Source organism: Dendropsophus ebraccatus, chromosome 8 (assembly GCF_027789765.1).
Source record: "Dendropsophus ebraccatus isolate aDenEbr1 chromosome 8, aDenEbr1.pat, whole genome shotgun sequence".
In the NCBI taxonomy this organism is placed as follows: Eukaryota; Metazoa; Chordata; class Amphibia; order Anura; family Hylidae; genus Dendropsophus; species Dendropsophus ebraccatus.
This window is the reverse complement of record NC_091461.1, coordinates 20629771-20645180: the sequence shown is the minus strand read 5'-3', so window position 1 is coordinate 20645180 and position 15410 is coordinate 20629771. Positions and strand designations below refer to the sequence as shown.

Below are 15410 nucleotides of genomic sequence, written 5' to 3'. Positions count from 1 at the left end.
CTGACCTGTACTTGGGTCTGTGTCCCTGGAATGTCTCTCTCGGTGTTTGGTCCTTTGGCCCCGCCTCGTGCGCCTCCTCGTCCTCTCGGTCGGTTGGGTTGGCTGGCTGGCTGTCTTCCTAAAAAACGACCTCTTCGATCTCTGGGACGTCCTTCACTTGAGCTGGTAGATGGATCACGGGAGTGCTGGTCCTTGGGATAGAACAGCTGATCCTGCCACTTGTATACCCTGTCGTATAAGTAGTCCTCGGTATCTCGGATAAATTTATTTCTTTTTACGCTTTCCGTGCTAGACCGAAATTCTTCGATCGCTTTGTCGGTCTTTTCTCGAAGGGTCGTCCACTCGCTGGTTGACAGTTGTTCTGATAATTGACTCTCGATGCTTTCCACCTTCTTGGTTGATTCCTCTATCTTTTTTTGAAGAGTTTTGATGGTTAAGAGGATAATATCAAAGGAACTTTTATTTAGGATATTTTCGAATTGCAAACAAAAATCCTGGTCCTCCTTGAAGAGGGTAGGTCGAAGACGACTGCGCAGTCCTCTCGGGATTCTCTCAACTTTGTAATATTCTGTTAGAGTTGCTATATGCAGCTCAAATGCCGTTAGCTTACGCCGTTCGCGTTCGTAGTCTCTAGAGCGAAGGACAGTTGTGGGGATCTGCAAGAATTCCCTTGTCGCTTTCACGTTAGAGATGATACTTGCTGCTTCCTCTGCATCAAAGGATAAGGTTTGGGACATTATCAAGGTCTTGGAGGGTGCAATCACGGTAGTATTAACAACGTAGAGCAAATCGGTGATGCACACCTCTCGCTAGTAGGTGCTCAGTGGGTTGTGGTTCTTCAACCATGTATCCAACAAATAGTAGAAATCCACGGCACTCAATGTTATGCAGAAGTGAAAAAGTTTATTTTACAGTGAAAAAAGAATAATGTATACTCCGACCAATATGAGATACTATGCAATAGAGATCATAATAGTGAGGCAAGCTTTCGGCCCTTCCCGGACCTTCTTCAGGCTAAAGGATCTCTGTAATGGATAAACATTGTATAAATATAGGGTTTACATTATGTTCCAAGTATACATATTAAGGAACTAACATGATAAATGTGGAGAATATAATATAAATCAAGACAACAAAACATGAATATATACACTTATATATACAGTAGGATGCAGAGGAAGGGGTATATAGTAGCTAATCAGCATCCAAGCAAAAAGATCCACTTCAATAGTAGGTATATGGATTCAAATAACTATGACATGGCTCATGAGGGGTATATATATATATGCATGCAGGGTGGATGCGCAGAGAATGGTAACAAGCCGGTATCAAGGAGGCAATAGATCAAAGGAGATAGAATATGACAAAACAGGGGTAACAGGACAAAGGTAACAGGACTAATAATGCAAGCTGAGGAAAACACAGTATCCAGCAGGATAAGGATAACAGAAATGGGGAGGACTCTGAAGTATGGATAAGCAGAGTGTAGTAAATGCAATGGGGGAGATAGTGGGAAGGTAAGGAGAAATGGAGGTATGTCCAGTGAGGTGGAGAGAACACTACAAGTCTGAGGACCCAAGAAGGTAGAGATGAATAAGGTAGAGGAAGGAGGGAATCAGACTGACTTACCGTGTGCAGTGTGTAGCTGGGATCTGGTGGAGTGTGGGCTGAGGCGGCCGTACGTCTTAAATAGGACGTACTTCCGGGTCACATGATCGCGCGTCGTGTCACGTGATGGCGTGCGCGTGACGTCATCGCGCAAGACGCGGTGGGCGGAGCTACGGGGAACATAATGTAATCGGGTCACATGACCGCGTCGTGTCACGTGTCGGCGCGACGTCATCACGCAAGGCGCGGCGGGCGGAGCTACAGGGAGCACAATGATATAGCATTGTGTGTGACCTGAACTAAGGGCAAAAGTGTGGGCAGGAAGAAGAAGGCTATGGGAGTGATGTTGTGTGTACAAGATGTCCTGAGGATAAGCTGGGGAGAGAGGGAGGAGGGATAAAATAGCAAAAGGATGGAGTAGGATAAGATAAAGGAGAAAATGAAAAAAAGGAAAAAATGAAGATAAAAGCATAAAAGTAACAATATGATGGGAAATGATGTAATGCAAAGGGACATGGCGGACAGAAGAGAAGGGTGAGTGCAGTAAGAAGGAAAATAAGGAGAATATAAAGAAATAATGTTAGAGAATAATAAACACAGGGAAATGGTCAGTAGAAGACAATCAACATAGATAGGACATGGACGGTTACCATAGTTACCATCTCAGAATAAATGGAGCTATCATAGGAATGAATTCTAACCCTAGAAGAATATAATGAAAAAAAGATTAGTGGGAGGTACATGGTAACCAAGGCATGTCAATTCAGGAGAACCTGTAAAAAACAGTATACAAATATAGGACAAAGACAACCTGTGTTTAAATGTTGTAAACTCTGTCATATGCCCGGTTGAGGCCATGTGGTTCAATGGTTTGAAGCGTATGTATCCAAAACGCTTCTCTGCGTTTGAGCAATTCCACCCTGTTACCCCCTCTTCTAGGTTGTTCTACTTGTTCAAGCACCTGGAAACGTAGTTGTGCTATGGTGTGACCCATAGCGTGAAAGTGTGCGGGGATGGGAAGTAGTAAATCACGTGACACGTGACACGACGCGCGATCATGTGACCCGGAAGTACGTCCTATTTAAGACGTACGGCCGCCTCAGCCCACACTCCACCAGATCCCAGCTACACACTGCACACGGTAAGTCAGTCTGATTCCCTCCTTCCTCTACCTTATTCATCTCTACCTTCTTGGGTCCTCAGACTTGTAGTGTTCTCTCCACCTCACTGGACATACCTCCATTTCTCCTTACCTTCCCACTATCTCCCCCATTGCATTTACTACACTCTGCTTATCCATACTTCAGAGTCCTCCCCATTTCTGTTATCCTTATCCTGCTGGATACTGTGTTTTCCTCAGCTTGCATTATTAGTCCTGTTACCTTTGTCCTGTTACCCCTGTTTTGTCATATTCTATCTCCTTTGATCTATTGCCTCCTTGATACCGGCTTGTTACCATTCTCTGCGCATCCACCCTGCATGCATATATATATATACCCCTCATGAGCCATGTCATAGTTATTTGAATCCATATACCTACTATTGAAGTGGATCTTTTTGCTTGGATGCTGATTAGCTACTATATACCCCTTCCTCTGCATCCTACTGTATATATAAGTGTATATATTCATGTTTTGTTGTCTTGATTTATATTATATTCTCCACATTTATCATGTTAGTTCCTTAATATGTATACTTGGAACATAATGTAAACCCTATATTTATACAATGTTTATCCATTACAGAGATCCTTTAGCCTGAAGAAGGTCCGGGAAGGGCCGAAAGCTTGCCTCACTATTATGATCTCTATTGCATAGTATCTCATATTGGTCGGAGTATACATTATTCTTTTTTCACTGTAAAATAAACTTTTTCACTTCTGCATAACATTGAGTGCCGTGGATTTCTACTATTTGTTGGATACATGGTTGAAGAACCACAACCCACTGAGCACCTACTAGCGAGAGGTGTGCATCACCGATTTGCTCTACGTTGTTAATACTACCGTGATTGCACCCTCCAAGACCTTGATAATGTCCCAAACCTTATCCTTTGATGCAGAGGAAGCAGCAAGTATCATCTCTAACGTGAAAGCGACAAGGGAATTCTTGCAGATCCCCACAACTGTCCTTCGCTCTAGAGACTACGAACGCGAACGGCGTAAGCTAACGGCATTTGAGCTGCATATAGCAACTCTAACAGAATATTACAAAGTTGAGAGAATCCCGAGAGGACTGCGCAGTCGTCTTCGACCTACCCTCTTCAAGGAGGACCAGGATTTTTGTTTGCAATTCGAAAATATCCTAAATAAAAGTTCCTTTGATATTATCCTCTTAACCATCAAAACTCTTCAAAAAAAGATAGAGGAATCAACCAAGAAGGTGGAAAGCATCGAGAGTCAATTATCAGAACAACTGTCAACCAGCGAGTGGACGACCCTTCGAGAAAAGACCGACAAAGCGATCGAAGAATTTCGGTCTAGCACGGAAAGCGTAAAAAGAAATAAATTTATCCGAGATACCGAGGACTACTTATACGACAGGGTATACAAGTGGCAGGATCAGCTGTTCTATCCCAAGGACCAGCACTCCCGTGATCCATCTACCAGCTCAAGTGAAGGACGTCCCAGAGATCGAAGAGGTCGTTTTTTAGGAAGACAGCCAGCCAGCCAACCCAACCGACCGAGAGGACGAGGAGGCGCACGAGGCGGGGCCAAAGGACCAAACACCGAGAGAGACATTCCAGGGACACAGACCCAAGTACAGGTCAGTCCAATTTAGTTATTAATATCTCCTCCCACAACCTTACCCCAGTAGAGATGTCTCTACTGGGCAAGGGACTCTCGTTCTGCCCCACTAAGACTTTGGACACTTTCACATTGGAGGAGGACCTGCACAGGTTCTTCCGCCAAATCCGTTTGAAAGCCCACTTTACCATTAATCCACCAGAATGGACTCGTAATAGGGATCCGATCCCTATTTTTTCCATCACTAATCTTGGACTACGTCAGAAAAGTAAATATAATCCTCCCCATTCCCAACACGCTGTGGAAACATACATTGAACTTGTCCAGCGCGATGTCAATGACTTTCTCAAGACCACGAGTCAGATGGGCTTACCATATAGGTCCAATCTGACGGTGGAAGAATACCAGGCCCTTCACACCTTGGAGAAGACTAAAGACTTGATTATCAAACCTGCGGACAAGGGCGGGGCTCTGGTGATCATGAATAAGTCTGATTACATACAAGAGATACGCAACCAACTCTCTGACACGAACACATACTTACCTCTGAGTCATGATCCCACCCCTTCCCTTATATCCCAGATACAGTGTCTTACTGATAAATACCTCACTTTAGGCCTTATTGACTCCAAGACACAACAATTCCTTACCAACCAATATCCCATAACACCTGTATTCTACATTTTACCGAAAATTCATAAACGTCTTGACCATCCTCCAGGTAGACCGATAGTGGCTTCCACCGATTCATTGTTGGCTCCTCTTTCCATCACATTAGAGAAGATACTCACCCCCCTGGTCAAACAAACCCGTTCCTTCCTCCTCGACACCTCCCAGTTCCTCACCATCATCAAACACATCTCCCCCATTCCCCATGATAGCCTGCTAGTCACCTGGGACGTTTCTAGTCTGTATACATCGATCCAACATGAAAAAGGTATAGCAGCTGTCCAACAACTCCTATTAGACAATCAATTTTCCCCGAGCCAGCAAGAATATTGTTTGGAACTATTACATCTGATCTTATACAACAATTTCTTTATGTTTGGTGACCAACTGTATTTACAGATCCAAGGTACGGCCATGGGGTCTAATGTTGCCCCCCCATATGCAAACATCTACATGGATCGTTTTGAAAACGACCATATATACAGTTTCCAGACATTCCAAGAACACGCCCATACGTGGTACCGATACATTGACGATATTTTTTGCATATGGCGGGGCAACATTGACTCTCTTCTGGATTTCCACACACACATTAATTCCATCTTTCCAGAACTTCAGTTCACCATCCATCATGATTCCACCGCAATAGACTTCCTTGACACTACCATTCTCAAAGATCCATCCGGTAATCTCCACATAGATCTATATCGTAAACCTACCGACAGGAACAATTTATTACACTTTTCCAGCAACCACCCACCTAATGTTAAAAAATCCTTACCAATCTCACAGTATAGTCGGGTTAACCGCATTGTCAGTGACCCCCATACTCGACAGAACAGACTCGAAGAAATGGCCCAGAAATTCCGACAGCGTGGCTATCCAGACAGGGTCCTCTCAAACACAACACCGCCACCTAGACCAGCGATTCACGACACACCACGTTTACCCTTTGTACATAAATACCATCCCAGCAGCCCTAGGATAGTAGGCATCATCAAGAAACATTGGCCCATACTTAGGAACGCCTTCCCCCAGGTCGGCGAATTCCAGTCCCTCCCCATGGTTTGCCATAAGCGGGAGAAGAATTTGCGGGACCACCTGGTACGTGCGGACATTGGCAGTTTCACCGCGAAAAAACAACGTTTTCTGGGTCCCCCCAAAAGGGGTACGTTCCCATGTCTTCGATGCGCCCAGTGCTCAGCCATTTCTAAGGGTGAACACTTCTCGCATCCCCTAACAGGAAAACAATTCTCCATACCAGGCTTCTATACCTGTGATTCTAATTTCGTGGTGTACCTAATCAAATGTCCCTGCGGCCTCGGTTACGTTGGTGAGACCACACAGCGTGTCCGAGACCGCATCTCTAAACACAAGTCTACCATCCGTTGTAAAAATTTACTACTTCCCATCCCCGCACACTTTCACGCTATGGGTCACACCATAGCACAACTACGTTTCCAGGTGCTTGAACAAGTAGAACAACCTAGAAGAGGGGGTAACAGGGTGGAATTGCTCAAACGCAGAGAAGCGTTTTGGATACATACGCTTCAAACCATTGAACCACATGGCCTCAACCGGGCATATGACAGAGTTTACAACATTTAAACACAGGTTGTCTTTGTCCTATATTTGTATACTGTTTTTTACAGGTTCTCCTGAATTGACATGCCTTGGTTACCATGTACCTCCCACTAATCTTTTTTTCATTATATTCTTCTAGGGTTAGAATTCATTCCTATGATAGCTCCATTTATTCTGAGATGGTAACTATGGTAACCGTCCATGTCCTATCTATGTTGATTGTCTTCTACTGACCATTTCCCTGTGTTTATTATTCTCTAACATTATTTCTTTATATTCTCCTTATTTTCCTTCTTACTGCACTCACCCTTCTCTTCTGTCCGCCATGTCCCTTTGCATTACATCATTTCCCATCATATTGTTACTTTTATGCTTTTATCTTCATTTTTTCCTTTTTTTCATTTTCTCCTTTATCTTATCCTACTCCATCCTTTTGCTATTTTATCCCTCCTCCCTCTCTCCCCAGCTTATCCTCAGGACATCTTGTACACACAACATCACTCCCATAGCCTTCTTCTTCCTGCCCACACTTTTGCCCTTAGTTCAGGTCACACACAATGCTATATCATTGTGCTCCCTGTAGCTCCGCCCGCCGCGCCTTGCGTGATGACGTCGCGCCGACACGTGACACGACGCGGTCATGTGACCCGATTACATTATGTTCCCCGTAGCTCCGCCCACCGCGTCTTGCGCGATGACGTCACGCGCACGCCATCACGTGACACGACGCGCGATCATGTGACCCGGAAGTACGTCCTATTTAAGACGTACGGCCGCCTCAGCCCACACTCCACCAGATCCCAGCTACACACTGCACACGGTAAGTCAGTCTGATTCCCTCCTTCCTCTACCTTATTCATCTCTACCTTCTTGGGTCCTCAGACTTGTAGTGTTCTCTCCACCTCACTGGACATACCTCCATTTCTCCTTACCTTCCCACTATCTCCCCCATTGCATTTACTACACTCTGCTTATCCATACTTCAGAGTCCTCCCCATTTCTGTTATCCTTATCCTGCTGGATACTGTGTTTTCCTCAGCTTGCATTATTAGTCCTGTTACCTTTGTCCTGTTACCCCTGTTTTGTCATATTCTATCTCCTTTGATCTATTGCCTCCTTGATACCGGCTTGTTACCATTCTCTGCGCATCCACCCTGCATGCATATATATATATACCCCTCATGAGCCATGTCATAGTTATTTGAATCCATATACCTACTATTGAAGTGGATCTTTTTGCTTGGATGCTGATTAGCTACTATATACCCCTTCCTCTGCATCCTACTGTATATATAAGTGTATATATTCATGTTTTGTTGTCTTGATTTATATTATATTCTCCACATTTATCATGTTAGTTCCTTAATATGTATACTTGGAACATAATGTAAACCCTATATTTATACAATGTTTATCCATTACAGAGATCCTTTAGCCTGAAGAAGGTCCGGGAAGGGCCGAAAGCTTGCCTCACTATTATGATCTCTATTGCATAGTATCTCATATTGGTCGGAGTATACATTATTCTTTTTTCACTGTAAAATAAACTTTTTCACTTCTGCATAACATTGAGTGCCGTGGATTTCTACTATTTGTTGGATACATGGTTGAAGAACCACAACCCACTGAGCACCTACTAGCGAGAGGTGTGCATCACCGATTTGCTCTATGTATGTATTATCACTGTGATTCCAATTCAATAATGTCCCTCGCAAGATGGTGAAAATTAGAAAGTAAAGAATGATAATGGAGAGTAAGCCGCACCTCCTACAATGTAAGAGGAGACCTGATGTCATACATTAACAGGGGTTATTATTGGCAATGGAGTTTCCAATCTATGGGCTTGTACACATGGGCGTATTACAGTTCTGTACACAAACTCGATATTAAAGGGCTTAGAAAAAAAACACAGCTACAGTACTTTCTTGCAAAAACAGCACCCCCCCCCTTTCCTCAGGTTGTGTGTGTTATTACATATAATTTTCATTCACTTCAGTAAAAAACAAGCACCAAAACCCACACCCAAACTGAGGACAAGAGTGGTGCAGTTTTTGGAAGAAGGTGGCCATGTTTTTCTAAGCATGGATAACCTATTTAAAGGAGAAGAAGTCCAGTGATTTAAAAAATTCAACTGCTGGCAGGGGCAGGGGAATTTGATTACAAGTACAAACTTACCTCTCTCCATGCCCGCCGGGCCCTGGGATCTCCAGTGCTAACACTTACCGACCCGGCTCATGGAATGACCACTCAGCCAGTCTGTTTCTGGTCGCTTCAATCACTGATTGGCTAAGCAGCCAGTCCATCAGCCGGGACAGGCCTTTACCGCCAAGCTGTGACGCCATCACAACTTGGGAGAAAATGCCTTCCGGTAGGGGGTCCCGAGTCCAGCTCTGCCACTCACTGCAGGCATGGGAAGAGGTAAGTTCTTACTTGTAATCATATTCCCCTGACCGGCTGCCAAATTTTTAAAATTGCCAGACTTCTCCTTTAGGTACTAAGGCATGCATCCCATTATATAACATCAGGAAATATAATAGGCTAGAGGATGCATCAGGCACGTAGTCAGGATATAGCCAAGAGTATAACAGATACCAGACAGACCATCCAAAGACCAAGGAAGGATGTATCTCAATCACATAGCAGAACCTCAGCAGAAGACAGTAAGGATCTATAGAGCAGTAGAGGCCTCCCATATCCTACAGGACACCTCATCTGCTTATTAGATGAACTGGTTAAACCCTCAGTGACACTTTTTAGAAGATTTCAACTATTTTTTAATTATTTTTATTCTTCTTTATTTTAGCACAACCAGATAATGTTATACATATAAAGCACTTGGCTATATCACTGTAAGTCATTACTCAACCCATAAAGATCTGCAAGACCTCAGATGTTATGAGCCAAACCAGAATTGCCTCCAAAAGGCCCATCTGTAGACAGCTCACTTAGAGTTCTTGCCGCTTACCGATACAGAGCAGGCTGGTGGAAGACATAGTGGTGCCTCAGACCCAACGTCAACCAAAGACGTGCACCGTGCCCAATGCATTTGCTTCAAGTGGTTTCATGAATGGACTTATGAGACACACTTTAAAGCAGAAATGGGGAAACCTTTGGCCCTCCAGATGGGGCAAAGCTACAATTCTCATCATGCCTTGACAGTCAAAGTATTAGTTTTGGCTGTCCAGGCATGATGGGAATTGCAGTTTTGCCCCAGCTGAAGGACGGAAGGTTCCCCATCCCTACTTTAAAGAATTAGAAAATATTTCTTTACCAATATTTTTCACTGTCTCCCCCTTTCACAGATTGATTATTTTATACTGTTTTCCATTTATTCCCTTCCACTAAATCTGGAGTGTTTCACAAGATATGAGGCAGAAGATGGTAAAATGTGTTTATTTCGTGCGCTATTTTTTTCTCTCAGCTGGGATCTAGGTCTGTCTGCCAAGATATTTTGTATCTCAGTTCCAAATCCATAACCTATAGGGTCCCCCCCCCCTCCATGTCTTCTGCTGGTACCGGTCTCCTTTGGAATGGATTATTTCTGAAAATACCTTATATATCTTATTCTATAAGAGGCATGTATTCTCCTTACTATTTATCTATACGGTTATCTTGAAATTTATACTGAAAGTTCTTCATTTCTAAAACTAGATCTCCCCTTCTATTCTGTGCTGTAGCTTTTTATAAGTATTATTTACAATAATTCACAATATCATTGACCTGCCCAAGCCAGCCACTGTCTGTGTACACATTTCCTTGTTTTAAAGGGGTACTCTGACATCACATAAAAAAAAATTGCCCAACCCTTGAGATGTTAAAATACTCTGATGTCGCCTTACACATTAGATGCCTGTCCAGTATTAATGGGTCTGGCTGACGTTAATGTATATATCCATCTAAAGGAGTTATTCCTATCTTGACATTTGGATATGACATCAATTTCCAAATGATATGGGCCTGCACGTAACCAGGGTTCCCTGCTCCCCTCCCGTTCGACAGCAATCACATCCCGGGGTTAGGAAGCTGAGAATGTGAACAGGTTGTTTCACACAGTTTACTTAAAGTGTAGCTGTCATTTGTAAAAACTTTTGACATGTCATAGACATCAGTTTTGATCAGTCCAGGTCAGAATGTTCATACCCGTACCGACCGTGCCTATTAATGTACAGATGTGTCCATCTTCACCTTTCCCTTAGATAACTTAAAGTTAAACTATCAGTAAGTTAGAAGCATCTTACCTGCTGATAGCTCCCTATAGCGCATGGGGCACTGAAGATGAACGTACTTTTCTTAGCTTCATCCTTGGCAAAATTTTGGGAACTTTGTAGTTTATTAGATAAATGAGGTAGATTTTCCGCAGTGGGGATGTGAGTACCTCCCTCAGTGGATCAATCCGCTTTGGCCGGCTCACCCCTTCTAATGAATATTTGGGTGGTACTCTGCAGTGATGTCACTCCTGTGCTCATCACTGCAGAGCCAAGGATGAATGTTCATTAGGAGAAGTGGGCTGGATCGGTCCACTGAGGGCGGGACTACCGCTTATTCCCACAAACTGCTTATTTACATATCTAATAAAATACATGGTTCTCGGAAACGCTGCCAAGGATCAAAGTAAGAAGGTTACCTTCATCCTTAGTGCCCCTTGTGCTATAGGGACATATCAGCAGGTTAGATGCTTCCCTCTATGGAAAGCAATTTTTATAGCAGCCTTTCAATGCAATATTCTAAAATGTCATCAGTGCACTGAAAAGGCCTCATGTACACAACTATCCATCTTCTCTCATAAATATGCAAAATAAGAGCCCGTGGAGCCCCATTGAAGAGTCTCGAAACACAGGACAAACCAGATATCCCTCCGGGAAGGACCCAGCCAAGGGGTGGCTCCTGTAGGGAAACCACCAAAACCACCATATTAAGTGGCCCTATAAGTCAATGTAATGACAAGAAAAAAAACCAAGGCCAGGTATCCATCCACATACAGCTGTGGCGCCAAGCAGGAAAGAGGGGGACTAGATCTCAATATAGGTGCAGGTCCCGAAGGTGGGATGTGCATCTTTTGGACATGCCATATGTTCAGATGGTTTACCCCTTTATCATCTATGTAATCTATTTTGGATGGGAACACACTTGACTATATAGTGATCTTTAGGTTCTTCTTTTGATAATAAACCCCGGTTTGCTGTTCCTCCTCCATTGTGCAGAGCTCTGAGAATAATGGATAACAGATATGTTCAAGGTTAAAAAGAAGTCAAGTTATAACATGCTGCCGCTTGAGGACGTGTGCAGATCTGTCCCTGCGGAGCCGGGCTGTGTTTGAGGGGTTTATGTTTATCTCTAGTCAACCTCCTTAACAGAGCCGAAAGGCGCTCAAAGAAAGAGAACACACATCTCAAATGAAGCCGCCGACTAAATTCCAATCAGACGCCGTTATTAGAAGCACTTCACATTTATCTCACTAATAAAAGACCTGGCGTCTCTCCAATCCAATTCATAGCAATTACAACAGAACAGGTCTTATAAAAAAAAATAAAAAAAAAAAAAAAACAAGAAGAAAGAAAGATGCAGTTTTGAAATTTAATTTATTTAACAAGGGATTAACAAAAAACGAATAATTAAGCATCAGTCATAAATGGCAGCGGGAGATCCGGCTGCTCTTCAATCATATTTCATAGAACAGACTAGGAGCAGATTAGCCGCACATGACAAACATCCCTTCCCGGCTTTCCTTTAGGCTTCTATAGAGCGTTCTTCTGGGGGAGTCCGTACAGGTTGGATCTGGATGCCATTATGGCCCGGCTGGAGTGGTCAATGCATGGACATTATACTAATACTTCCATACATTAGAAAGATGTTATCCAAACCTAGGAATGACGACTGTCTAGTGCAGGGGTGGGGAACCTTGGCTCTCCAGCTGTTGCAAAACTACAACTCCCATGATGCCTGGACAGCCAAAGCTTTGGCTGTCCAGGCATGATGGGAGTTATAGTTTTGCAACAGCTGGAGGGCCGCAGGTTCCCTATCCCTGGTCTAGTGTGTATGGGGGTCTTCCAACTTTCCCCAAAAGATGACATCTGGGAAGAGAGAGGCATTGGTCTTGTTCAACTTCAACTACCCAATCCTTTTATTTTTAAAAAGATAAGATTACCCCTACCATCTCTTTTAAGAATACATGAATGCTCAGTGGAGCAAACGTTCCTGTGTATGGAGGAATTGGGGGAAGTTAGTTGTTGGATGAAAAGGTTATTGATGAAGTTATTGAATGTTTTTGACTAGAAATAGGCAAACCTCGAGCACGCTTGGGTCATCTGAACCCTCTACATTTCATTAGCGGTGGCAGAAGAAGTTGGATGCCATAGACTGTATCCATGTTTTCCTGGACTCCCTAGGGCTGCTTCCAACTTCTTCAGCCACCGATAATCAAATGAACAGCGTTCGGGTTCATTATGGAGGTTCGCTCATCTCTATCCACCACTGTATTGTAACCAGGGGCATCCATTGAGCAGACTAATGCCCCTATTCCACGAGTCGTTTGAAGGAGCAAACGAGTGCTATTAGCGCTCTTTTGCTCCTCGTTCCCCGCTCGCTGCCGCCGCTATTCAACGCGGCGTCAACGAGCGGGTGAGTGCGGGAGGGGCGGCGGGGAGCTGCTGGGGGGGCTGCCCGGGGGATCGCTGATCGTCCGGGCAGCCCATAGGATACAGCAGCGTCTGCTGCCGATGCTCCTATTCAACGGAGCGACGGCAGCAGATCGCTGCTATATCAGTCGCTTGTTTTTCAACATGTTGAAAAACAAGTGACTGCAACGATCAGCCGACATGAACGATGTCGGCTGATCGTTGCACTCTATTCCACGGGACGAATATCGTTCGTAGCGGTCGATATCGGCCGAATACGAACGATATTGCTCCTCTAAACGACCCGTGGAATAGGGCCTTAAAGGTTCATTCATCTCTATTCTTGACCCTTTTGTACACTGAGAGAAAACCGCCACCAGATATGTCTGGCAGTGGCTTACTTCTCTTCTCTCTATTTAGAATAGATTGCTCAGTTGAACTGAACATTGATGTGTATGGTGGGATTGGGATCTATTACATTTGTATGGGTAGAAAGACAAGGTCAACCTTTGACAAGGTCAAAAATGTATGCTCTGCTAGTGTTATAGAGGCAGATTGTTAAGAAGGTAATTCCAATTGTATAGTTAGTGGGAGATTGGGGGGTAAATTCCTGTCCTGATCACCAGAAAACCAGACCCTTGTAGGGTCTTTTCTGGCTACCCCTCCATCTAAGGGGGATAGCATGTCTTTAAGAGGGAGTGAGAGTCTGTGATCCCATTACCACGTGACTTATTAGACAGAATTAGGTTGGTGGCCAGTATAGTTGTCTTGATGAAGTCATACACGATAGATCCTTCTCTACCCAGACGGAAAGAGATCTATTGGTCAAGGCTGGTGGAGGAGCTGCCGAGATCTGCCCCGATGACTTGTGGTTCTGGCCGCAAGACAGTGAGGACCTGTTCCTTAGTAAATAAAATGGTGATGTCATTACACACCAACAAATTAAAGATGTTATGAGCAGTCGCCATTTGTTACTGGGGTTGGCTCTGGTAGGTCATTTAATCCTTTGTTAATTATGAAGAGATGAAACTCTGCCAAAACTGCGGCTACCGAATAAGCTATCTGTGTCGGCGATCACGTCTCTTTATGTACTTATGCAGAGAAATCTTAAAATAACTGTTTGCTTAGTTCTGAAATATTGCGGTAATTCATTTACAGTCATCGGCAGAACTCATTTGGTTATCAAGCACCCGGCAGCTCCAAGTCGTCAGAGGGTGCGAGTAATTGATTATGCATTGAGAGACATTAGACAAGCTCTGAAAATGCTGTTCTCCGGTTCGCTGTGCCTCGCCTCCTAATGACTGTAAGCAAAAACAGATGGAGAGATTTCTTCTCATGCCACCTTCCCAAGTAGACGCTTTATAGAACATTTCCTTCCATGTTCGTCCGTTCAACTTTGTTTTTTTTTATCCAAATAGTTCTAGGTTCTCCGATTTTTCTCAATAATTATAACTTTTATGAGGAGCGAATAATGTGAAAAAATATAGAAATGCCGAACCTGAGAAGCGGAGAAACTTTTTGCGTGGAAAATCAAGATATATTTTCATAGACTTTCCCTAAGGATCTCATTAAACTAACAATGCAAAAAAAAAAAAACCCATGTTATTAATGCTATAAAACAGTTAAATGTTGTTCTACATTCTCATTGGAAATATCAAGGGTGTAATGTGGTTTATGGATTCCAGGCCATAAAGCAATGCATTATTTTTAAGCACAAACAATACAGCGCTTGCAAATGAAGGACAATGTGTTATGGCAGAAGGAAGAAAACAACAAAACTGGGATTGTAAAGAGCTGATATTCTTATATTAAGGAATAAAGGTAAGAACCAAAGAAATATCTCTGACTTCCCAAATTTATTGGGATACTATTCAATGGGTGCGGTCAGAATGGCTATAGGATGTGTAGTGGTGAAAATGGGTTTGGGTTTGTCTAACCCAAACTGTCGGCATTTGATTACCGGTGGCTGACGTTGGATTGAGCCCTAAGGCTGCCTGGAAAACATGGATACAGCCATAGGCTGTATCCATGTAGGACTCCCAAGGGCTGCATGCAACTTCTTCAGCCGCTGGTAATCAAATGACAAGAGTTCGGGTTTGGAAGAACCCTAATGTGCTTGAGGTTCGCTCATCTTTAGTGGTAACAAACTGCTAAAAGTAGGGAACCGAGGCATGAATGGGGTAAAGACC

At 43.6% G+C, this 15410-nt stretch overlaps 2 protein-coding genes across 5 annotated transcripts in view; one reads left to right on the top strand and one right to left on the bottom strand.

Moving 5' to 3' along the window:
* The window catches only part of ZMAT4 (zinc finger matrin-type 4), a 333551-nt gene that overhangs the window by 62807 nt on the left and 255334 nt on the right, over nt 1-15410 (bottom strand). The window lies entirely within an intron of this gene.
* On the top strand, nt 3642-8165 carry LOC138798910 (uncharacterized). Its single transcript, XM_069979527.1, has 3 exons — nt 3642-4373; nt 6747-6789; nt 8032-8165. The coding sequence occupies exons 1-2, from the start codon at nt 3642-3644 to the stop codon at nt 6750-6752; spliced, it is 738 nt and encodes a 245-aa protein (XP_069835628.1). The 3' UTR covers nt 6753-6789; nt 8032-8165.

Excerpts from the sequence above, each read along its gene's own strand:
- LOC138798910 (XM_069979527.1), top strand. The coding sequence starts at position 3,642 with ATGTCCCAAACCTTATCCTTTGATGCAGAGGAAGCAGCAAGTATCATC.